The 24829-nt window shown below is 39.3% G+C and overlaps 1 protein-coding gene across 17 annotated transcripts in view; it reads left to right on the forward strand.

Moving 5' to 3' along the window:
* The window catches only part of WT1 (WT1 transcription factor), a 105139-nt gene that overhangs the window by 73271 nt on the left and 7039 nt on the right, over nucleotides 1-24829 (forward strand). For 8 of the 17 annotated variants that reach the window (XM_048046719.2, XM_048046718.2, XM_048046720.2 and 5 more), the window contains 5 exons: nucleotides 418-520; nucleotides 1901-2051; nucleotides 9824-9913; nucleotides 11599-11691; nucleotides 15090-16463. In XM_048046719.2, the coding sequence (XP_047902676.1) occupies nucleotides 418-520; nucleotides 1901-2051; nucleotides 9824-9913; nucleotides 11599-11691; nucleotides 15090-15211 (559 nt within the window). In that variant the 3' untranslated portion in view covers nucleotides 15212-16463. Of the gene's footprint in view, nucleotides 1-417; nucleotides 521-1900; nucleotides 2052-9823; nucleotides 9914-11598; nucleotides 11695-15089; nucleotides 16464-16553; nucleotides 18875-18923; nucleotides 18994-24829 lie in introns of those variants that run through there. The other 9 variants (XM_048046716.2, XM_066997544.1, XM_066997550.1 and 6 more) reach the window with 6 other exon arrangements.

Genomic DNA, 24829 nt, shown 5'->3' on the forward strand with positions numbered 1-24829 from the left:
GGCATTTTGCTCATTCCAAAAGATATTAGCAATAGCCAGCCCCACATTTAACTGATAAATAACGTGTACATGTGCACATGACACAGTTATGCTGCTATGTGGATTTTTTCCCCTTACCTAAAATCTTTGTGGAAATGCATCAGAGTTCAGATCATGGCTTTTTTTTTTTTTTTCCTGGACTGCCTTAATGGATACTAATAGATGTATGCATGGAGTCAGTGCATTGTGCTGGAAAGGAGCGGGTTCATATGAAGGTGGAGCAGGTTTCCTTTAGTGAATTCCATTTGAGCTTGGATAGCCTGGCTACAAAAGCAAACTCTACATATGTTATCACCAACTTAAGAAATGAAACCTCTCAAATGGAGCTGAGTAGTGCAAAATATTTCATTTCTCCATTATTCTCCTCTTTATTTACAGCCATACAGCAGGATATGAAAATGAGAACCACAGTGCTCCCATGTTATACAGCTGTGGGGCCCAATACAGAATACACACCCATGGAGTTTTTAGAGGCATACAAGTGAGTATAGAAGGCCATTCTTCATAGGGAAGTAAAACTGCTGCCTGCTTGTAATGGTCACTTACTACTTACTTCACTGGTTTTTATAAATCCATCCTTGATTTCAGTTTCCCTGTGTTATCAAGTAATGTTTGACATAAGTGTCATGACTTCACTGAAACCACTGAAGTATAATACAAGATTTCTTTCTGAAACCGTTGTTTAAAATTGTTTATTTCTCCTTCTAAAATATATCTGTGAAGCAGCATTCCTTACCAGCTTTTCCAGATGGTCCAAGATTCAGCTTCCAACTTCTAGCTCCAGCCACTTTGGCCACGTGAAACTTCTGTGGTTACAATGGACCAAGTCTGATGACTGCATAAAAAGTACTAGATGACATTTTGCTTTTAAGGATTTCTGAAGCTTTACTAATTCAAACACATTTCCTTAAAACAAAATATAATAAGTGATTGTTTCCTAATGACTAAGAAATATTTGGAAGGAACTTATCAGTCATGGGAGTTAATTTCCTCTCTTTCTGAACAGTTATATCATTGATAAATATCACTGTAAAAAATATACCTTCTTAAAACTGATGGCAAAGGCATCACATAGTACTTGTCTCTTCTGTGTTTCTCCTTCTGTGTTGTCAACCTGCATGAATGTTTTTAGATGGCATTTTTTCTCTATTCTTTTCTCTACGGTTTAGTAAGTCATTATTCAGTAGCAAGTTCTCAGAAATAGGCTCACGAGCCAGCTTTTTGTTGAGTGAATAAAAGTAAGCATGGACATTGTTTATGGAAGTTAATTATCCCAGAAGGAGAAGATCACCTTTGATGGAACATTGTGACAGAGGCCAAAACTCATTAAAGCTGAACTATTCACCAACTCCACCTGGACAGTTTTTCTTGTTTTATGTTTTACCAATTTGTATTAACCCAATGCATAATTTTTTCCCATACCTTAACTTTGTGTGAATATTTAAAATATTTAAAACATTTAAATATTTGAAAGAAGGGAATGTTACTCTGGCTAATGCTCTTATCTATTACATTGGAATATACCTAAAACTATTTCATATGCCAATGAGTGTTACTTTCATCATCGTGTGATTATACCTGAGGTTAGAATATGGCCCATTTAGTCTTGCATATAAATATTGGTGAGAGAATTTAGTGAGTAGAGTTCACTGTGTTTTACCTTATTAAATAATTTTAATAATCTGGAAGTAACAGATTAAGGTATACTAAGGTTGTACTTCATTAATGTAGAATAGAATTCAGTTGCTTGTTTGCAGTGTGGTATATTTAAGTATCTCTTTGTCATGGAGAAGTGCCCCTGACTGTTTGCCTTTCAATATGCTAAGCAAAAGCTTGTGAACATACACATCTGTCATTGTAGGATGTCCGACGGGTGCCAGGAGTAGCACCAACTATTGTCCGATCAGCAAGCGAGACAAATGAAAAACGTCCCTTCATGTGCGCGTACCCTGGCTGTAACAAGAGATACTTTAAGTTGTCCCATTTACAGATGCACAGCAGAAAGCACACTGGTAAGTGTCAGCATCGATGGCTATAAATCAAGTTAGAGCACTGGACAGCAGAACGGCTAGGGCGATTCTGAAACAGTGTAAAGTGCAAGAGATGAACTGCCAGGTCAGGGGCAGTGAGAATGTGCCAGTTGGGGTAGATGCGTGCTGTCACAGGGGCAATCCCCCTTTTGGATGAGAAGACTGTGAATCTAGCGAAATAAAACACAGAGCAACCCTGACAGCAAGTAGATCACCTCTCTCCCTCTCAGACTGTTATAGGACATCATTCAGGGCCATTAATTTTCTTCTTCTTTCTATTTTTCTTTAATTTAGGAGCATCAAAGCTTGCTCCAAAATTTGACTGTTGTTAACTACTAAGAAGTTCCCATTATCTTCTCCCCCTATATAAGCCGTGTCTGGTTGGGGTTGGAGGCAGGGACTGGCAAAGGAGCTTGCTTGCTCTGGGATCTTTTCATGAAGAATTGAACTTGAAGCCACTAATTCGTATGGTGAGATCTGGGTTCTATCTGATTTTAGGCAATCCAGTTTATGTCTCAAAATGTGGAAATAACATGTCCTGCTGTATCTTGCAGGCTATTAAAAAGGACTGTTTCCCCTATTTGAAGATTTATACTGTTGGAAGTGTGTAATTTTTATGTATAATATCTTTAGATATGCATCTTACACATTTTTTTATTGCCTATCATATTTTTATTTAGACAGCTCTTTCTGTGCTAATTTAGAAATCTGTGAATAAAATCTATAAAAATGGGTGTTCAGTTAACTGTGAATATAACAGAAGGTCAAAGGGATAAAACAGATAACAGGAAGGTAGTCCATACTGTTGTGACTTAGCAGATTGTCTAATGTTTCATTAAAAAATAGTTGCAAACTTTTTCTTTTGGATACTGTGTGGTGACATTATGTCCTTGCATAACGCCATGATAGGTAAGAAACGAACATTACAAAGCATTTTTAATTTCTGAACATGCAAGTTGCAAAATATTCAGATGACATCTTCATTTTTGCTTAGATTACAGATGTGAGATAATTTGGATTGTAACAGTAATTTAGTCTTCCAAGCCAAAGGTCTACAGAAATGCTATTATATTTTTTTTTGTAAATAAATTGGGAACAGAAGAAAATTTGTAGATCTTTTGGGGCACATTAACAGCAGTATTTTTCTTGAGTATGCCTAAGCAGTTCTGAATTTTTCTCATAATCACTATTTCTTTCATTTCTAAATTGATTTACTCTGTACCTTAGCAATCATAATTTGTTTGTTTTGGTTCTATATTTTATTCCATTTGGTTGCTTGGCTTTCACAATATTATTTTTGGATGCACCACAAGGACACATCTTACATCTTTTTTTTTTTTTTTTTTTTTTTCTCCCTTTAAATGGAGAAGATATCTAGCATTATACTACTTATAATCTAGGCATGTAGAGTCAGAAAATCCCCAGAAGACATAGGGGACAGGACTATGGAAGTCTAGCATCCCAAGAGAGACTTCTTCCCATATCTTTGAGGTCATAAACACCCCTTCCTTCTCCTTTGGTTTATGCTATAGTGAAACAGGGTATAGGAAAAAAGTTTTTTTCTCCTCAAACACCTCTTCTGTTAAGGTGGACCCAGATCTTTCTACCATTATATTTTGATGTTGACCGTAACACTTTTATTTTTTCTCTCAAATGTTTGCAAGGTACTTTCTCTAAGCGGCCAGCTTGACTCCCAAAGTTTGTATTTGCTGATAAAAATGTTGCCTTTGGTAAGACAACACAAGTTTTCAAGGTTGGCTGCAGCTAAAGAGAGGAAGCTAGGGGATATTGCACTGCCAGTATGAGAATTGCTTGGGTAATTGGTTAACTTGCCTGGGTGAGGCATTCAGATTCAGGATCAGAAGGGAGTTCTCCCCTTAGTCAGACTGGTAGGGACAGTTAGGTTTTGTTCCTCAGCCTGTTGTATAGTTACTAGCTATTTCCTGTGATTATCATCTGAAAATTGTACTTAACTAAATTCCCAGCTGCTATAAATACTTAGGACATGATGCCCTTCATTTCTTGTCTGCTCCTGTAGCCTGTTGGTCCTAGCTTTTGGGAGTGCTTGGAGAACTATACTGTATGGGAGCATCTGGAGCGGATAGTCTGTGAACACTTCTGAGTTAACATCTTTTCTTGGCTGCTTGGCTCAGTGGAGGGTCTGGACTTGGTGCCCATGTGGTCCTCCTCAGCCCCGTGCTCTTCAGCACTCCTCTGTCAGTTGAACTGACTGTTGTGGTGTAAAGCCGTTTCCAGTCTCCTGGCTATCTGACCCTGAACTTGCCTCATTGTGGAGAAGGTGGTCATCAGAAAGGTGTGTGGGAACAGCACAAAGCTGCGCCAGGGGAGGTTCAGCCTAGACATGAGGAAAAATGTCTTTACTGCAAGGGTGGTGAAACACTGGGACAGGCTTCCTACTGAGGCGGTTGATGCCTGCCAGTATCCAAGAGGCACTTTGACAATGGCCTCAATAACAGGCTTTAACTTTTGGTTAGTCTTGAAGTGGTCAGGCAGTTGGACTTGGTGATTTTTGTAAGGCCCTTTCAACTGAAGTATTCTAAATCAAAAGCAAAATTTACAAATCAGTTGTCTCCAAAGGCAGATCAATCATTGCTATGAAGAATTTGTGTGCTTTGTTGGTAATAGCTACGATTGCTACAGTTGACACTTGTCTTCATCTTTTCTCCACCTCTTCATTGTTAGGTGAGGGGATATCTTAACGGACCAGTATGACTAAGGTTGAGGTTACTGGTGCTTGTTGATAATCATGTAGCTGTCTCTTAGTTTCTCCGATCACCTTTCTGTCTGTAACTCAATGAACTACGTAACACCACTTCCTACTAAATACAGAAATTGGGCTTAACGGAGTTAGCAAAATCACTTAGATGGAAGGTAGTTGGTAAACATAACACCTAATATCTTACTAAATGAGGGGCTGCATCTTTTCTTCTTCCACTCCAGCATTTTGATGGGGAGGAATCGTGACAAGTCATTTTGAGGTTAGGAGAACTGTCAGGTATTAGCTCAAGTGGAGTATAATTTGTTTGGTATACCTCTCTACAGCCAACGTATAATTTTACACATCCTCCTGTAAGATGGTTCTGTATTCACACATGGGTTTGAAGTTCTTCCACCTTCCTTAGTGTAGAGTTAGATCAATTTTTAAATTATGGACACGATTTGAAAATAAACTGTAACATATATCTCCTATTAAAACAGCAGATGGTATTCTTACAGAATAACGTTGACTCTTGCTTATCTTTTTCCTTTCTATCATAGATATTTACAGAGAACTTGGCTCATCAGGTCTTCCATTCACCAGTTGCAGTATTGCAAAATCAAATAGGGCCCTGAAGCACAAAATTGGTTTCTGTAATCTGTTCTTACCAATGTTTCAACATAGCCTTAGTTGAAAATATGTTGACATTTTGTACCCTCCAAGACTGCTTATCCATTGTTAACAATGCCTTTATTGAAACATGTACAGCCAAAAAAGCTTTTTTCTTATCTTGGTGTATTTTGCTGCAGTAGATAGGCCCTGAAAGGAAATGCAAAAATACATATAATTTTTCAACAGTTCAGCAATTAATGTGAGTTGTAGTCCTGTAGCAGACTTCAGAGATTTCTTTGTGGAAGCAAGTTGATGTCTAGACCTTCATTAATTTAATGTATGGAGGAAATATCACCACACTTGCTTCAGCCCCTTTGGGTATAGCGCCACACATTGGAAAAACTGTGGATTTACCCTGATGAAAAACGGAGCACTTTTGCAGATAAAATACCCTCTGCCTTTTTGTTAGGCATATTCTTCAGCCTTACAGTGCTCAACTGCAGGCATGAGTTTCTACAATAAAATAATAGAATCTGCAAATCAGGAAGGTAATCCTTTATGTGGTAGGGGTCTCGGCTCTTGGTGGTGAATTTCTGAGGCTCTAGGTGGTGTAAGTAATGGTCTAATAACCATTTTTACACTACTGATCTAAGGATTATTTCTTTGCTTTGACTAAGCCAGTATCCTTTCACTATGGTGTGTGTTACCATGCTGCTAAATGCCTTACAGTCATTAGTGCAGTTCATCATTGCAACACCTTTGAAAGACAGAGCTATATCCTCTGTATAAGCAATGATAAATGGGTGTCATTGTGCTTGAGCTAGGAACTGCACAGGCACTCTTGCAAGAGTCTAGTGTGGTAACATGTAGGTTAGCACTTTTTTGCCAATTTTGCTTTGGAATACCTTTGGAATATCTTCAGTGGGCCATGGGAGACTGCTGGGCTGGATGGACTTTTGGCCTTACCCATTATGCACCACTTTTAGGCTTTCATTTCTGTTGGATAAAATAAGATCATTTATGTATTTAAAATATGAGATTAGTTTCACAGCAGTAATGATGTCTTCTCACACCTGAACTGTGTCATGAAGATGACAGAAAAAGTTACCTATGAAGGCTCCCTATTAAACAGAGACGTAAGTTTTCTCTAAGTTTGCTAAAGCAAATTATGTTGAATAGAAACATGTTACACTAGTGTAGTAAAGCTCTGATTATGGCATTGTGCTCATTTGATTAGTTGGATATAGAAGCAAAGGGGTTTACGATGGTGAAGTGAGTATAGACAAGCCTTCAGATTCTCATTCAGACTTGCCGTCTTTAGTTTCAAAATCAGCCTCCTCTCATGTTTTCTTGTTAGCAGCAGGCTTTTGCTCTTGCTGTATGCCTTAATTAAATGGAATGATTATGAATGTTTGTACAACTGCTACAGCAGTGCTAATGTCTGTTTCCCTATGCATCTGTGCAAATTAATTTTCACAAGAGGAGGAGTGCATTCTTCCTCTAGTTTAAGTTAATCTGCCTTGAGCAAATAGATTTATTAAAAGTGTTTATTGTGATAAATGCAAAGGCTGATTCAGAATTCTGTGATTGTTGAGCTTTTATTTTCTAAACGTTTTTCTAAATACTGTTCTAGGAGAACTGCTATTCCACCTATCCTCTCCCATTTTGACTATTTCATTATGCACCAAGTGTAGCCTTTTTGTTGCATGCTGTCTTTTAGTAATGAAATGTAAATAATTGTGGGAACCTCTGAGTCACAGGTGAAAGGACTGGTGAAGCTTCATCTTCTTCTCCTGGTTTGTTTTGAAATTGTATAGGGCCACATCAGAAGGTGACAGTATTATAGGATATTTTTTGTGCACTGAGAGATTTCAGCTGTTTAATGGAGGGTCTCTAACAGTCCAAGAGTCCCTTTCTGTATAGTCATTTAATGAGGCACCAGCAGACTTTTTCTAATCTGGGACGTTTCTGTCATCCTGTTCTACAGAAATTTATGGAAGCTAACAGGTATGTGTCAGTTGGCTTTGGCAGGCATTTTGCTTGACACTAGCTGACATTGAAGATCTAGAAGGAAAGAGAAATTAGGATTTCTGTCCAAATATTATGCTGCCCCTTGTTTGTTTACCTTTTGTCTTCTGCAGTATTAGTATATCTCTGTGTAAGCAAATTGGATCGATTCCTATATGCATTGGTTAAATTTGTCCTCAATTTAATCAAGATTATATTTCAAAGTATGAAGAAATACTTTAAGGTACATGCCATGAGACCTCCTATACTGTTTTATTCAAATACCTCCTTAACTATCTTCTGCGTTTATATTGCAATTAGCAGACAATCATCCTGTCACTGCATTCTGCTCTGCTGACATTCCCCCTCTTAAATCTGCCAAAGGGCTGAATTCCTTGGAAGTAAGTGGTTTCTGAAAAGCAGGCACCCCCCTGGGAGTCCTTGTGGTCAAAGTGTACGGAACTATTTCAAACACCTGTGGCAACTTTAATCCCTTATGCTAATAAATTAAGCACAGCAGACATGGAAGTTATCCACACCTAAGTCTGAGAACCAGTAAACTCCGTTGGGTGACTGTCACAGGAAGTTAACTTTTCTTGCAGATTTAGTTGCTTTTGTGAAGTTTTGATCCTAGCTACACCAGTATGAATTTGGAATGCTGCTCTTAATATGCTACTTATGCTGTTACCTAGATCAGAAGGCTTCTCCTTTAAACAAAATAGTGTGTACTGGTATCTAAGACCACAGTCCTGTACAAATACAGGACAGCTCTGTCAATAAGCCTTTCAAATGATTCCATAATAGTTCTTACCTGGTGTCTAATGACAGGCCGAAAAAAATCTTTCTGAAAGCAGAAATGTCTGTAGCCCCTTAATCCAATATGATGCCCAGTTATCCTAATGATTTCAAACAAGTATTTCTATAAGGCACAGCAGTTAACTTTCACAAGTGATGAAGAAGACGAACATGGCATCACAGACATATTCCTCTGTAGTACCTTAAATTTACAGTTCCCATTCAAGATTGCAACTGGTGCTCAGAAAAACCTTTTCCTCATCATAATATAATTGGAAATGCAGACACTTAGAGTGGAGATTTATGAGTGATATGTATTTAAAAATACATCCGGAGAAATTAAACCCACTCCACCCTCTATTTTCAGCTGCTTTTTGTTCTTTAGGTCCTTCATGCTTGATCTTTGTTTTATATCTCAGCTTTCCACAGTAGATAAAGCAGGTCCCGGCTGGTCTAGTGTGTACCTTCCAGATAAAGCCCAGGATCTTCCAGCTCTGCAGTGAGAGATGCTTCCTTAGCTCTTACGCTGAGGCCTCTCTGCAGGGCTGTGGCACTGGAAACAGACTTTATGTAGGTATAATTGTAATTATATCTCAGTCTCTTGCAGGATTGCAGTGGTGTGCAAAAGGGCCTTAGAGTAGATGAGAATCAGATCTAAGATGTCATACAGCTCCTCGTGTAACAGCATACGGATTAAGTCTTTTTATGCTGGCCAAATCTTCACCAACTCTGCAGTATGCTACAATCCAGCAGTGTTCCCCTCTTTCCTCAAGGTCCTTGATTTCTGCATTTCTTTTTGAATCTTTACGTGTTTGGTGAAGCCCTTTGCATTGAAAACCATGTTCATCTGAGACACTAGCTTACAGGGATTTCAGAAACTTTATTTATTTATTTATTTTAAGTCAGAAGCTTGCTTTTGATCCTAGGGAGAACACATCCTGAAGAGCTCTGCAGAATTGTACGGTGTGGAGGAAGAGTTTATTATTCACATGAGGCTTTGCAATAATCCATGGGCTTGCCTGCGGGAGGTGTGCAGCTACTTGTGAAATTCTATTTAGTGGTGCTTTACAGAAGAAACATAATTTGTGTTTTGCAGAAGACTGTGTATATTTCTGTGGTGGAATTGTGCTCTTCATTTTCTTTTAATTCATTTAGTATAGTTAAAATTTGCACCTCATTTGTTTAGTTTTTACTTCAAAGCCAATTTAGAGCAAACTGCAAGTTGTTCCCTTGTACAAATGATATATAACTGAAACCGCTGGAAAGAGCTTAATGCGGTTTTCACAGAAATAAAAAACAAAATATTTCTGTTCTTTTCCAGAAGAAAACAATTTAAAAATCATGTAACCTTAAAGTTTTTTGTACCTTTTGCCTAGTTGACCATTTTTTAGAATGAACAGATTTAAGATCAGTGACAAAGTGGTAAAATTGTGCCAGCCCTACCCTACTGATTCCAACACAGCTGTATGGTTTTGTAGCAAATGAGACTGGCCTTTCACGAGATTGCTTTAGAAATGAAGAAAGTCTGCACTTCTTATTGTAACACACTGAATCTTCAGAGTCTAGCTGTAGTGTTCCCCAGTTTAGCCACATTTTCTGATAAACCATTTGTACTTTGCAGGTGAAAAACCCTATCAGTGTGATTTTAAGGACTGTGAACGAAGATTTTCTCGTTCAGACCAACTCAAACGGCACCAAAGACGACACACAGGTTTGTTGGCAATGCACTTCTACTCTTCAGAGTTCACCTTTATATGTGAATTGTGATCCAAAAAGTATACTTGAAATTTCTATTTTCCTGATGTTGTATCTGCTCATGCACAATGCCAGCAGTGACAAATTCTTAAAGTTAGCTTTAGGAAGGGGGTACAACTGTTCTTGTTGTTGGCATTTCTGCCGTGGTTGTATATGCAAGCTTTTTGTCCTGCCACCATCTTTTTGAAGCAGCTTTCTAAATGAAACTCCTTGCTCTATATGGTATCCCCAGTATAGGAAATGCACTATTTTAAAAACAGTTCTGCAAGAAAGAATTGCCAATGAGTAATCTGATAAATGCTACTGTTGATATTCTGATATTTGTTTAGCAATGCTAATATGTGAATCCTGCATGTGCGTAACCTGAAAGGGTGGTGGAATTACTGTGCACTTGCACGTGGAAAGCAGAAGGGAGAAGGAAAAGCCGCATCAGCTAAAAGTACCTAATTCAGCAAGACACTTAAGCTTGGATTTGAGCCTTTGAATTCTGCCAGCTAAAGAAGAATTCTAGGAGTATCAAGGAGAGAAATGTTGAAGATCTGGCTGTCTGGATTGTGCTGGAGTGCAGCTGGCCAAAAATAACCTGGAAAGTGTATAGCAGCTGTTAACATACTGTTGAGAAGGCAACAGCGGTCATGAACAGGTCTGGGTTCTAGCTAGACTTTGTGAGCCTTCTTTGTCAATCATTTACTGGGTGGAATATTCTAAGACAGCCCAAACTATTTTTGAGTTCATTTTAAATTCAGCAATTTGATTTTTGCTCATACACTATTTTCTGGAAATATCAAGACAGCCCGCTTCAGCATTTCTGGAGTTCTTGGAGGCCTAGATTAACAGAGGAGACAGCTGTTCTCAATATCACAGAAAACAAGATGACAATGACTCTGGCCTCCTGTTTGGAAGTTGAACCATGAGGGCACCCTGCATGGGACATGAGGAGGGGTTTTAGAATACTCCTCTGATTGAGCTGCAGCAAGAAATTGTGTTTGGGTCTCCTGTATCTCAGGGAATTGTCTCACAATTGGTTTACTCAAGTTCTGTGGAGAATTTCTGCCTACTACTTTTACTAAAGATGTTCTATCCCACTGAAATGATATTTAGAGAGGAAGTATCTCTGAAAGCTGGTGGTAAAAATACTTTGTTGGGATGATATGCTTTTAGCAACTGCATATTAGAACCTTTGTGTTAAGCAGTCTCAGAGACTTACCTGTAGTGTGTGAAGTAAGTAGCAGAAGTATAAAGTTAAGCCTGCTAAGAGTGTATAAAAATATACATACCTCTGTGCTGCTATTTTTCTCATGCCATGTCTGCTCATACATGATGGCAGGAGTGTCAAGCCATAGGATCAGAATTAATGGAAGTTTGCAGATCCTCCTTATTCCAACAGTATAAGTGGGTGTTTATTTATGCTGGTGCTGTTTGGATGCTTCAGACCCAGACATTGGAAGAGGGGTTACAAAGGGACTGTGTGTGGCAGCCTGATTAATACTTTCTGTAATGTGTAGGCATGAAGCTGGGGAAAGCAGTTAGAGTAACTAGTAGAAAAAAATCCAGATTTTTGAAAATACAGAAATAGCTGATGTCATCCACCCTTCCAAAAAGTGTTGGGATATAAGAATAGATTTTTTTTTCTATATTCAGGTGTGAAACCCTTCCAGTGTAAAACCTGTCAGAGAAAGTTCTCCAGATCTGATCATCTGAAGACTCATACCAGGACTCATACAGGTAAAACAAGTGCGTAAACTTTTATTCACATTTATATTTCATTATTTATTAACTTTAAAACAATGTTGTTGTAATTTACATGATTAGAAAGTCTCTTAACCAGGGATTAAATATTCAGAACATCAGAAATCATTTCAGAGTATGCTGATTAACCAGTGTGACTACATTCCCTAAATATCATAGTCACTTTTCACAATGGGCTTTAGGTGATTTTTGAAACTATGCTTTCCTTTGTCATGTTTAAGGAAATTTCAGCTTGGTAAAATATATTTTGTCAGCTATAGTGAAACGAACATTATGGTCTCAGCCCACAAATGTCAACTTGATCTATTGCCTTCACTGAAAAAACCTACAGGACAGAAACTTTAATTCTAGCTTCAGCTGAAGGTCTGTAATCTAAAGTATTCATGCCTACTCATGCTTCTCCTAAGTGTCAGTTGAGCCTAATGCAGGATAGCACGGCAAAGCTCTTGCTGTTGCTGCTTGTACTGTAATCTCTCCAGAAGATAAAAGGAGTGCCTTTTGCAAACTCACACTGACAGATGCTGAAGTAAAAGCTTACTCAAATATTCAAGGACCTTTTTGTAGAAACTATGATATTTCACATAAATACAGGGGAAAAAATAGCAGGCATTTTAGTCTACATTGTCCTCACATAAATGTAAACACCATTAAGAGGCAACTTCAGCAACCTCTATATTTTAGTTTTAAGTTTTAGAATTATTCTTATGAAGTGGCATTTTATGTTCCCTTCCACTACATAGTTTTATGAAGTGATTGTTTACTAAGTGCTTTGACATGTTACTAGATGTCACAGTGTTTTCTACACCGGGGCTAACCTTTTCAAATTCAGTCTCTCTGCTGGTGGACAAGGAGCCAGAAAATCCTATTTTGTTCTGCTAAGGATTCTTTCTTCTTTCCTGGACCATAAAAAATACCTATTAAAGACTTTCAAGTATAAAAAAGAAATTTTAATAAAGAGAATGATTCACAAGAATAACGGCATTTTCTGTGGCACCGGCCAGATAAATGCTTCAAGCAGTGATGATATCTGCACTTGCAATCTATAAATGGCAAAGGGCATGGCCGTGTTACTGCGTTCTCCCTGTCATTTCACGCTGAGCTGCAGGATCCGGTTCTGGTTCTGGTGCATGTGTATGAAGCAAGATATTTTCATAATCACCAAGAGGTAACATTCTGGTAGAGACAAAATGGCAAGTGGCTGCCACATGTTAGCAAATTAGGAAAAACTATATTCTCCTTCACATTTCACTGCTAACTGATCTGATAATTCATGGAAAGACTCCATGATCTCCTGACTTCAGTAATTTTTTACCCCAGATCAGCTAAATCAGTGAATAATTACTCTCTTTTTTTCTAGTGAAACTAATCTCCCTGTTCTAGTTCTTCCTTGCTCCACGTGATCCAAGCCCACCCTGCCCTCGTTGCTGAAAGCAGCCTCACTTGAGCGCTAATTACCTCATAGCACAGACCTTGGCCTGGGCTCGCTGCCTGCCACTGGCTCAGGTTCTGTGGGGGCTCTGCAGCTCAGCTGCCTGCTGCTGTGACGATGCTCCTGTCGGCAATGTTGGATTTTTCATGCTCCTTTGACTGTTAAATATACATATCCTGAGAGGAATGAGCACGAGTGATATTTGGGGATTTTTCATGTCCATCCTGCCCTGTGGTTTCATTCCTCCTTGATTCCTCTTTCTATTTTGTCCCCTAAATTTTGCAAGAAAACACTTAGCTCAGTTTAACTTGTTCCATGTTAAATCTTGACGAAGGGAAGTGCAGATAACTTTCATCTCTTGTGGCTTATTTGTAAATCAACTGTTAAACTATTTGGTAAGCTACAAATTCAGGGCCTCTTGTCTATTTTTAGCAATTGAAATGTTATTTCTGATGTCTGTACAGTGAAACTATGTAAGATAATCTGTGCCCAGCACAGAATTAACAGATTGTTGCCCCCTGTCATGAGTGGACAATTGGAATTGCTTGTGAAACAGCAAAACTCTTTGCTGCTTTTATTGTGGTAGTTCAGTGAAAAATTGGCCAGTAATACATAGCTCGCATCAGTTCACAGGATGGTTTTGTTAATGCTGCTGAGATGAAAGAAGACCACTTTATACAATCTGTGATTTTTATCAGTAGCTCTGACCAGATCAGCTTCGTCCCATACTGTTTTATGCACTCATGTGAGATGGTTGATGCTTTTGGCAGCATGTATGTTAAGTGGATAAAGTAGATTTTAAGTCAATTTCCCTGCTTTATATAATCTGTTTATTGCGTGGGATTTTGCAAACAGAAATACACAGCATTTATGCCAATGCCAGATTTGCTTTTGCCTGAATTTGGATGTTTGTGAAATGTACAAAGTGTGAGGCAAAGAAGAAAAGAAGATGGTTGGGTGACCTCGTACCACCCCAGTGTGTATTGAGTTGGAGAGTACGAGGTGTATAGACAGCATGGAAGAGCCCAGAGCTGAACCTACTGTAAAATACTGCATCTATCTGGGGCAGTGGAGGGGAAGAAAATGCAAGTCTAAAAGAAACACGAGTCAGTGGGCACTGCTCTGAGCTAATGAAAGCATTCCATCAGCATTCCTGCGGCATCAGACACACAGCCTGAAATTCCTCTTAAATATTGTAGAAAATAGACAGACCAGATTAAACTGTAAAGAGGTGATGGCATTTATTGTTAAAATTGTATCTGCTTTGTTTGGGGTCATTTTTAGTGAATTATTATTATACCTGTGAGAATGTTAGAAAAATACTGAATATTGGGGCCTTTAAAACATCCCATAGATGTGAATCTACTTTATTTAGACGGTAGTGGGAAACTTTCAGTCTGGCTTGGCAAACTTCATGTTGACTGCTGTTGCTTCTGCCATATTCCTTTACACTCACCAGTTTCAAGGAACTCTGGGCAAAACTCATTGAACTTGCAGGAAAAACTCTCCCTGACTTGAGGTCAAGCTCTAAGCAGTCACTGACAATTCTCACAGTGACTAACAGTACGTCTGCACCACAGTCAGAGGTGCAATTGAAGCTTGTGTGAATGCCAGAGTGAATTCTAAACCAATTCGTCCAAGAACTGAGAGTAGCATAAACATGGCAATGGGGTGTTCAGTAAAGTCCTGTCTTCAGGAACGATCCACTGCAAAATGCTCTACATCACGTGGAAAGGCTGTTGGTAAACATCAGCTGGGGGAGATGTAAGAAAGCACTGAGTGCTGATGTGAGCAGTAATTGAGGGCACTCCCACATCCTCTCAGCATGGCCCAGGATGCCTCTCCTCCTGCCAGGAGATCTGCCTAGCTCCTCACAGCCCCACAGAAAGAAAAGAAATATCAGTGTCCCAAGCAAGCTGTATACCCAGTTAATAACAGGGTGTTTCGTTAACAGGTGAAAAGCCTTTCAGTTGCCGGTGGCCCAGCTGTCAAAAAAAATTTGCCAGGTCTGATGAATTAGTTCGTCATCACAACATGCACCAGAGGAACATGACTAAACTGCAGTTGGCCCTTTAGACAGTTCAAACAAGTGAATAAACCAGATGGGACACTATGAGCTACTGCAAACTTTATCAGCCATCTTCGATCACCTCTGTCAGAAAGCTGCAGCTGTCTTCGCATCCCATTTGACACAAGTTAACTAAACCGTAGGATTCTGCTCAGCTTTGTCTTCCATTTGGACTTACAAAATTTCTTATCCAAAAAGTTCAGAAGATTTTTATTTGTAATTTTGCTAAAAAGTGAGCAAGATTGCCGCAGTTTCAAGATTACTCTAACCTATGCTTACCTTCCATGGGTGTTTCCAGTTTTCTGTTTTTATTTTCGCTTGAACTTTTCTAGGTACATTTTATTCTACCTTTTTAAGTCCAGCAGCAGGCAGGGTGATCAGTCCCTGTTGCAGGTAAGCTTTATGCTTACTACTTTTGTGCATATCCTGAAGTTTCCAAATGCTAGTACAGTTATCCTCACCAGATGAGACAGAACAATCAACTGAGATACTTTCGGTAAGCTTTGTACTCGTACTGCCAAAGGGCAAGCTTTTAAAGTTGGAAGCAATGCTTCTGAATTTCACAAATCAAACCTTTTTTTAAAGAAATTATTTCTATAGCAGCTAAAGCTAGATGAACCAGAACCTCTGTACAGAAAATAAGAATCTTACCATTAAGTTAACTTGTTTTTTAAATAATCACATAATTGATCCCTCCAAACTGTTTCGTTTGTCAAATAACTCTGTTTCCCTCCACGCCCCCCCCCCCCCCCCCCTTTTAATGTATTGGTTTAAATTTATTCCATCATGCGATGCATAGATCTCCTTTACACAAAAGTGATTCCAATCATTGTAGACATTTGGGATTTGTTTACAATGTAAAGCCACACTGGTTATGTGGCTAGCAAGCTGTATAAACTTAAAACTGAACTTTTAATGGGGCTGGTCCAGGATCTCCATTAACAGATTACTCTTAAGATAAGTAACTTAAAAAGACTCTTTGTCAAGTATATGTGAAAAAGACATTATTAGCGTAAGGAAATATATTGTTTCAGGGTTTTGGGAGGAGGGGTTTATTATTTACTTTTAATTGCTTGAAATTGTGTGTATATATATATCTGATAATGTATTGCTCTTAGACATCTAAAATTAGAAAGTGTATAAATATTAGATGCATCACTGTTCTGATGTTGTTGCTGTTACAAACTATTGATAACACTAAGAATGTAACCTGCATTTTTCACTGAGCTTTCAATTAAAGCCCATTCAAAGAGAAACAAATGAGAGTCCAGCAGATGTCTTGTTTCATGTCTGGTATTAAATTTCAAATGCCCTGTCCAATAGTATCCATTTTTTTTTTTGTATATAAAGGTACCACCAGCACTGATGACCACTAGTTAACCTGTCCAGGTCTTGACCACAATTTATCCATCTCACTTGGGAATCATACTGGCAGCAGAAAACAGTGTCAAGTTTCATATTGTGCTATAACACAGTTGCTTCAATCGTTCGTCTTCTTACAAAAATATTCCTTTTCTTTAGATCTATAAGATTTGTATAAAGACTTTATAGCATAGTACAATCCAGTTTATAAATAGAAGTATTGGCCTTCTGTAGAACTGTGCTGAAACCATAAGCACAGATAACTTCTTAGATTACGATGTCATACGGTGACTTTTAAGTAAAAGTTAACTTAGAGTTGAGGTGGCTTAAATCAGTTCAGCAGGTTGAAAAAGACAGTCTTTCGTAGATGATGAAGTGTGAAAATGAAGATAAAAAAAAATTATTGTTTCTTTGTCATACTGCCTGCTTTTCTTTGGAAGTAAGTACAGCCTGCCTGAGTGCCCTTTGACCTTGCAAAATATTTGTATCTCTTTAGCAAAAATCTTTAATGTATCTTGCCAAGCTTTTTTCTCTAATGTACACAATGGAGTTCTATGATGGGTTGAGCTTTCTCTCTTAAAGTGCAGCTGCATCGTCAAGAAAACTCAACAGTTAATTCTTCAAGTCCTCTTTTTCGCTTGGGTATTGCATCACTGTTAATTACTGTTGGGGTACTGTGACTCATTTGTATCAGTCAACTTTATCTTTTGCTGCCAAAAGACAGCATCTCTCTGGAGAAACTCATAACAAGCGTGGCAAACATCAAATATTTGGAGTGAATGGTGTATATAAAACTGCTCAGAATTAAAAAATAAAGCAACTCCTCCTGCTTTCTTGAGAGAAAAGTTCAGTCGTAAAAACAATGTCTTCTGATTTACCCAGCAATGTTCTGCAACTACAAAACAATGTTTTTCAGCCTGCACCCAAAATAGAGAGCTGTCAGAAATGTTTATACTAAAAGCCAAAAAAAGAAAAATCAACCTCCAGTTGTGCCTGCATTAGTCAAACATAAATAAAACTATCTTTTGTGAAATATAACCAAAACTCCACTGCAGCACAGGCCAGACTTCCAATGACCTGTGAATAAGTACATCCATAGTTTTGCTGCTTGGTGAATAGCATGCCAAATAATAACGGTAGATGGCTACAAAAATGAAGTATGGGGTGATGAGTGATGGAGTATGTCCTCTGGTTTTTGCTGTCGCCCCTTTTTCAATGAAAGTACTTACTGCTACTCTACTGTTTGATGCTCATTATGTCCTCCAACACTCCAAGTACAGTGAAGACAAAGGTAAATGTTTACGTGATTTTTTTATTGTTATTCCTAGTCATTTTACAGTCTTTGTTGTGAGAGGCATTTTATGTCTCTCCCTCTCATTTCCCTGTTTCCAAGATTCTATCAGCAAGGTAAGCCACTTTTATTGAAGTGCTGTACTACATGAATTTCTCAGAAGCAGCCCCCAGATGCTGGTTTTTGCAGCATGCAATTCCTCATTTTGCAGCAAGAAGAAACTGCTCAGCAGGCCAGGTTTCTGTGAGCTTGACCTCCGTATGAAAGACAAGGGGGCTGCACTTCATTATGTCTTACAAGTATCCTTAACTCTCTGGAAAATTTTCAATTCCACAATTAATTAAAAAAATCTTTTATGCCTCTGGCCTGTGTTCTTAAACTGCAAATAGTGACTGATGCTATTTTGGCTGATGGTTAATGTCTTACTGTGACTGACATACTTTTCCTGTTCTGTAGCTTCCCTCACCCCCAGAATACAGAATGTTAGTGGCATAGGTAACACGTGTACTTTTTCTTGTCACTTCATGATGTACAGTATGTGTTGGGTAGGAAAGGGAACATTATCTCTTTTCTCTCTGATGTTGTCAGCTGAGATTCAAGGATTCCCTTGCACTGATTTTTTTTCAAGGTAGGTGAATCCAGCCAAGTGTCCCTTCTGCTTGATAAACACCTGAGACCTAACGTGCGTAAACTGTAGCCACATGGCCGTACTTCTGGTGCACATCAGATTCTTTAGGGCACAGACTGTGTTGGCCAAGCAGGAGGTACAGAGGCATTATCTGGCTGCAATTAGGCAACCGACAAGAAGGCAGTCCTATCCTCCGGACATTCCTGTAAGGGAAATGGGGGACTAGCAGAGAAGTAGCTCTTTGTTTCTCTCTCCGTGGTGGGTTAGGCAACTCGTTCATTTTAGATGCCATTCCAACCAGACCTATCTGTTTCAGGATGTCAGTAGGATTCATTTCACTGCCCCAGCAACCAACCTTAGAGCAACTGAGAACAGGTCCTGAAGATGAAGGTGGGTGCTTTAAATGAGTGTTTCTTCCTCCTTCCCCTTCTCCAAACAGGCACTGAGAAAACCCTATCATGCACAGTGTTTTCCAATCACCAGTGTGACCTGACAGCAAATCCAGTATGGTAAGCACGCTGCTCCCTGCACCATGTCCAAAAGTGCGACAAGGCTTTGGGATGGACCAAGGGGCCCGGAGATGTGCGCAGCTCCGCACCTCGGAGCTGCCAGTATCTGGCATGAGGAGGGTACATGAAGGCAACCACGTGGCAGAGGTGTGCTGCCAGAGGATGTGCAAAGGTTGTGCTGCTTGGTCCTGCTTGAGCCCTGTTGGTACCTTCCCCTTGGGGAATGTAGTGGCAGGGAGAATCACTCGGCTTTTGAGCTGGAGAATTCCTCCTCACTTCAGGAAAATGCCCCCCTCCCCTAATTAACAAAAAAGTAATTAAAGGCAGTGTATGCAGTTCAGAATGGCAGTAGTGGATGAGAAAGGCCAGCTGCAATATTTGGGAAGATCCAATAAAAGATTCATGAGGATCCTTTTAGCTATTGGAAGTCCTGATGACACGAAGGAGCCTAGTGAAAATGAAGACCTGGTCACAAGAGCAATGAGTTTAAAAAAAAACAAAAACAAAAAAACCCAAACCCAAATCCCACCCCCACTGACACCATTCTAAAAATTAGACAATTAAGAGTAAAACCAGGAATGTAGCCAGAACTATTCCACCTCAAATAATAAACACAAGGATAAGTTGCCAAGTGAGGTCAAAGAAGCAAATGGTAAAGTGAGTTTAAGAGACAGCTAGACACTTTTATGGGGAGAGAGGGGATTGAAGGATACAGTGACAAAACCGGGGGTAGAGCTGAGATAAACTCGGAGGACAGGCACGGTGGGCCAATAGCCTCAGAGAGCTCTGAGCCCCCGGTGCTCAGCAGAGGAGCCGAGTGGCTACTGGCATTCTGGGGAGACTTTCCAGGGCTGTCAGCAGGGTCCTGTGTGGGACAAAGGGAAACTGTCGGAACAGTTTCTGAACAGACAGGAAACTGTCAGAACATCTTCCTGAAAGGAAGATGAGCCTGGCAGGTAGAAATGGGTGAGCTCTCAGGTGCACTGGTTCTAACTGCTGCCCTTGGTTTCACTGGTGAGGTGCCCTGACACACTGGCTGAAAAGCAGATTTTTGAAGAACTTCTACCCAAACAGCTTGTCTTCTAGCAAGTTACCAGCATAGAGCACGCAGACATCAAAAAACCAAAAACTTTTTTTTTTTCCGTTTTTCATGAGAGACTATTTGTAATATAGGAAAGAACAGGGTTGGCTAGAATATGATTTAAATGAGGCAAAGACAAAATACACAGAGATTATGTTCTTCTCTGCTTGTACTAAGCTTTGCATACTTTGATGTTGTCAGCACAGCCTGCGTTGATTCCCATAAAAAATACTGGCAGAACTTCCGTGGCTTCAAATAGCAGCATGATGAAACCTGGTTTTATGTGCTCAGTTTGGCCATCAACTGGGTGATCTTTAGTCCCTTCCAACTCAAACCATCTGTGCACTGATAAACACATTTGGCTCTACCAGCACAGTGAGGTTCTTAAATAATGGTGGTGAGGTGACCAAGACCATCATGGCCAATGGAAATAAGTCAGAGCATCCAGTAAAGGAAGTGTGGTTTTCCATATAGATTGAAATCCAACCAGACATGCCAGCTTTGAGACCTCAAAGAGCTCTGACCATTGAGGATGATCTGAAAGGTGGCATTCTTCTAGAAGCCACATGTAACACGGGCAGGTCGTGGGCTGGCAACTGTAGGAACACAGGAAGACGCTGCCCCAAAGAGGCTGCAAACCATAGGTAAGGTGTTAAAATTCAAGTGTTTAAAGGCACTGAAAATCTTGAATGAGAAAGTACAGGCCAAGGCAGGGCTTTTTTTTAATCCTGATGACTAAATGCATATACCACAGGTGTAAATATAATTTAATAGCATCACTGTTTTTTTATGTGAAACAGGGTACTTATGTTCTGAGGAACTCTTGCAGAGACAAGATCTTAAGCTGCAAAAATAAGCTGAGCAGTAATGGCAAGCCCTGTCAGATCATCCTGGCTTGAATGGCTAGATACATCTAATATAAAACTAGGTGCCTTTCCCCAGCATCAAAAAAGCCCTTTTGGTGCAAGAGGATTTAAAAAACCACACAGGGTACGCCTTTAGTATGGTGGTGCAGGAGAGAAATATACGTATTTATTTTCAGGCCGTTTCTTTTTATGGCTCATTCACATCTGAGTCATGCCCCAGAACTCCCATTTATTTGAATGAAATGTTGAAAAACATAACTGAAAAAAAATGTAACTTCATTGCCCAGAAAAAATCCTGCCCGAGAGTTGTGTGTCCTTGTGCATGCGCTCTACTAGTACAATAATCACATCTGCTTAATGTTCCTTCTTGGGAAGGTCTCTGACATTTTTAACCATATCACTGAGGTTTTTATGTTAAGTTATGGGCCTAGCGACACAGCAAAGGTACATTGTAAAGGCAAATAAAGAGGTTTTTATCTACTGTGTGCTAAGAAAGTCAGCTCAACAAAGAACTATAGACTAGAAAGCTTTTTCACTTTCAGACACTAGGTGGCTTGTCCTAGAAGGTTTGCTTGCTTGTACGACAGCTACATTTCTGGGAACGCAGGATGGCCAAGCCACCCGCTGCAGCTGCAGGAATTTCCTAAGTTGCAACAGAAAGTTACCATGCTTGCAAAGCAGCACTCAGAGCTGCAGAATATCATGTCATACAACTCAAAATGTATTGCAGCAGCCTACATATGTTATTATTACAGCATGTATCCAAGTGGACCGGGGTAGCTATCGAGAATCACTGAGTTTTTAAAATCTGGTTGCTGTTTGCCTCTGGTATTGCCTGGGGTCTTCTTCAAAGGCCAAGATCCTACTGTCCTTGAGGTTACCCAGAATGAGGCTTCATGCTCTGAAGAGGTGTTCACTGTAAATCACTCACTGCTCATTACCTCAGAAGTGTGAAGATGTGTGTTTCTTTCTGTTATTGGAAGGAAGAATTAACAGAGAATCAAAGAAAGGAAAGACCACAAGGCAGCAGGATTTGAATTGCCTGCCACAGATATTGCCCTGGTGAAAGCCCACTGGACTGCTTGAAATATGGATCTCAAATTAGTGCTTGCACTGCTGTGGAATGAATGAAACTTTCTAGCGACTGAGCTGCTTCCTCCGCCTGCTCGGAGCTGCAGGGCTTCAGCATGGCTTGCTGCAGGCTTCCCCTTTATGAAGGCAGTCTATGGAGGATGAACTGCAGTTTGCAATACTGAAGGTCATCACGCAGGACAAACAACCTAACGACAGTCCAATATTTCTTAGCTGTGTAAATTCCTGGTGTCTGCTTCAGGCAGAATCCAAACACTTGTGTCAATTCTGTACCATGCCCCAGACTGCCAAAAAACATTAATATAAGCATATTTATCTGGGCTGCAGTGTGTTACAAGAATTCATTAGGACAATATGTGATATGGTGCTGAAACAGAAGGCTGGGTTTCTCTGGCCAGAGATGAGGAAGTCTAGTCCCTGCTGAACTTTTACTACTGATAAAGACAATGTCTGCTGGCAGCATTCATTTTTTACTAGGCCATCTGCATCTAGTCAAGGATAACTTGACTTTCTGAAAAAGCCATTCATCAGAATCAACCCTGTACAACTTTCTCTTGATGAGTAAAGCAACACAAAGAAAGACCAAGATGGTTAATAAACTTCTTTGGGAGCAAAAGGTCAATGCTGGTGTAAACAAAGCAGTGTCATAGTACTATACAGAAGCATTGAAGTTTCCTGTGTGTTTATATGGCCGATGCCCCATTTCTTTTTTATCAGTATTTGTTATCATTTATTTTGCTCTGCTTTAGCTGATCTATAAATCTTTATAACAGTGTTCTTTATTTTCTTAATTTTGTCATCTCTCTTATCGGCTTTTATCACCTGTTTGTGTCCAGTATGTTTGCTACTCTCTGCCTCTTGATTGCTGCTCACGATTGGTTTTGTTAACCCTTGAGTTCTCACCCAGCTCACACAGGCCTAGCAGTTCAGCCTTTCAGAAGCTCACTTTTTTTCTGAAGCTGAATCAAACGCCAAAGACATTCCCATTGTATATTTTACAAATCACTATGTATACTAGAGGCAAAAAATTAACCCATGCCCTGAAGAGGAAATACTCCTGGCCCCACATGGTAGAGCCCAACACAGAGACTAGGCAGTAGCTGTGCATTTTTTCACTTCAGGCCTTTACCGCTGTACTTCAGATCCATATTGGAGAGTCCTGGACTTGCACCCTGTGGGAGCTAACGGGCTGCTCATCCTGCCCTCCCGCTCTTTGGCTTTCATGCTTAGTGGCTGCGCATGTGGAGACGCTGGTCTGAAGCCCCCAGGCTTCCGTCATGTAAATCTCTGATCGTCCAACCATACATTTTAGTATAAGCCTAGGCTAAATTAAAGGTGATCAGCTAGCAGGAGAATATTTCATAGCTACACTGACAAACATGAAGCACCTGATACCTTGATAATGTTATTTAGCTATTCAGTGATATTTGATTTAAAGCGGCAACTTTTAAAACCTCATATACAGATAGGGTATATTTGCTTAGAGAACAAATATTTTCTTCAGCATTTCAGAGAGAGCTAAAATTCCTCATGAAAGAATGTCAACTAAAAAAGAGAAAGTGATTTTTTTTTTCTTGCTGAAGACTCTCTGTAGTTCACCTATTTGATTTGTTAGTGTTATTTTGTTTCAAGTAATTACATTACAAAAACCTTTGTACAGGCTAGATACCCAAAATCATATTAAAAAAATTGGACTGACCAAACCCAATTCTGGGGGGACAGCCTCAGCAAAAAGTACACTGTTCTTTGTAAGTGTTTACATCTTGAAATGTTTTGTTTAATAGAGACTTATGCAATGTAATTTCTAATGGCAACAGAGTATTTATTGGAACTGGGTTCTGTAGGGAAACAAAAAACACTAAAGATTGAATTTCCCAATTAACTATGAATTTTGAGTCCAGCCAGTTAAAACATTAATCTCCCTTGTTAATAAATGCAGTATAATGCAATACTCTAGAATCAACCTCTGCTGAATTTGCAGTCTTAAATTCTTACTTAGAAAACAGGAAAAACTCCCATGTTCCTGAAGTTCATAGGAAAAGAACGTCTACCTGACTAAAAATTGCCGGATTAGGTTCAGAAAACACTGGTTATTCCAAATGTAGTATTTCAGTTATTTCAAAGGAATATGCAGAGGATGCTCTGGCACATTGATATCAAGACTTCAGTAAGGCCTATGTACTGGGATTGTGTTCTGTATAGCATATAGTTCAGCTGCATTCCAGTGTGTCTCCTGAGGCTGCTTTTTTGTTTGTTTGTTTGGGTTTTGTTTGTTTGTTTTTAAACTTCCTCTCTCTGCCTGGAATTAGTATTTAATGTAAGAAGACAGGGCTGAGCTAACTATGAGACTTAACTGAAATACTGGCTCAAAATGTGAACTCATTTTAGGAGCAATGTAGTGAATAGTCATGAAATGTATTACATTTTTTTAGTCAGGGGAAATTTTGTCATTGTGTGTTGTTTAACTTGGCCATTTTCTGGAAATAGCTAAGTACATTCCTGGCTCTTTTTACAGAGATCAATCTTTAAAAGGCAGGGTTGTTGTTGTACGTTTTAAATGTTTTTATTCAGACTTATACTACACTTGGAAAAAAATCAAAAGTAACCCAGCTAGATTTTTCAATTGTCTTTTAAAATCTAAGATTACTATGATTCAATTTTTAAATTTTTCTCTTGGATACCAGTGCATTTAAAATTCTGACCTTTTTGTGAAAGCATCAGTAACTGTTGAGAACAATTTTGCCTTCTAGTGGAAATGCTGCATTTCTGTACACTGTGCAGATTGCTTGAGCTGACT

Source organism: Anser cygnoides, chromosome 5 (genome assembly GCF_040182565.1).
Source record: "Anser cygnoides isolate HZ-2024a breed goose chromosome 5, Taihu_goose_T2T_genome, whole genome shotgun sequence".
Taxonomy (NCBI): Eukaryota; Metazoa; Chordata; class Aves; order Anseriformes; family Anatidae; genus Anser; species Anser cygnoides.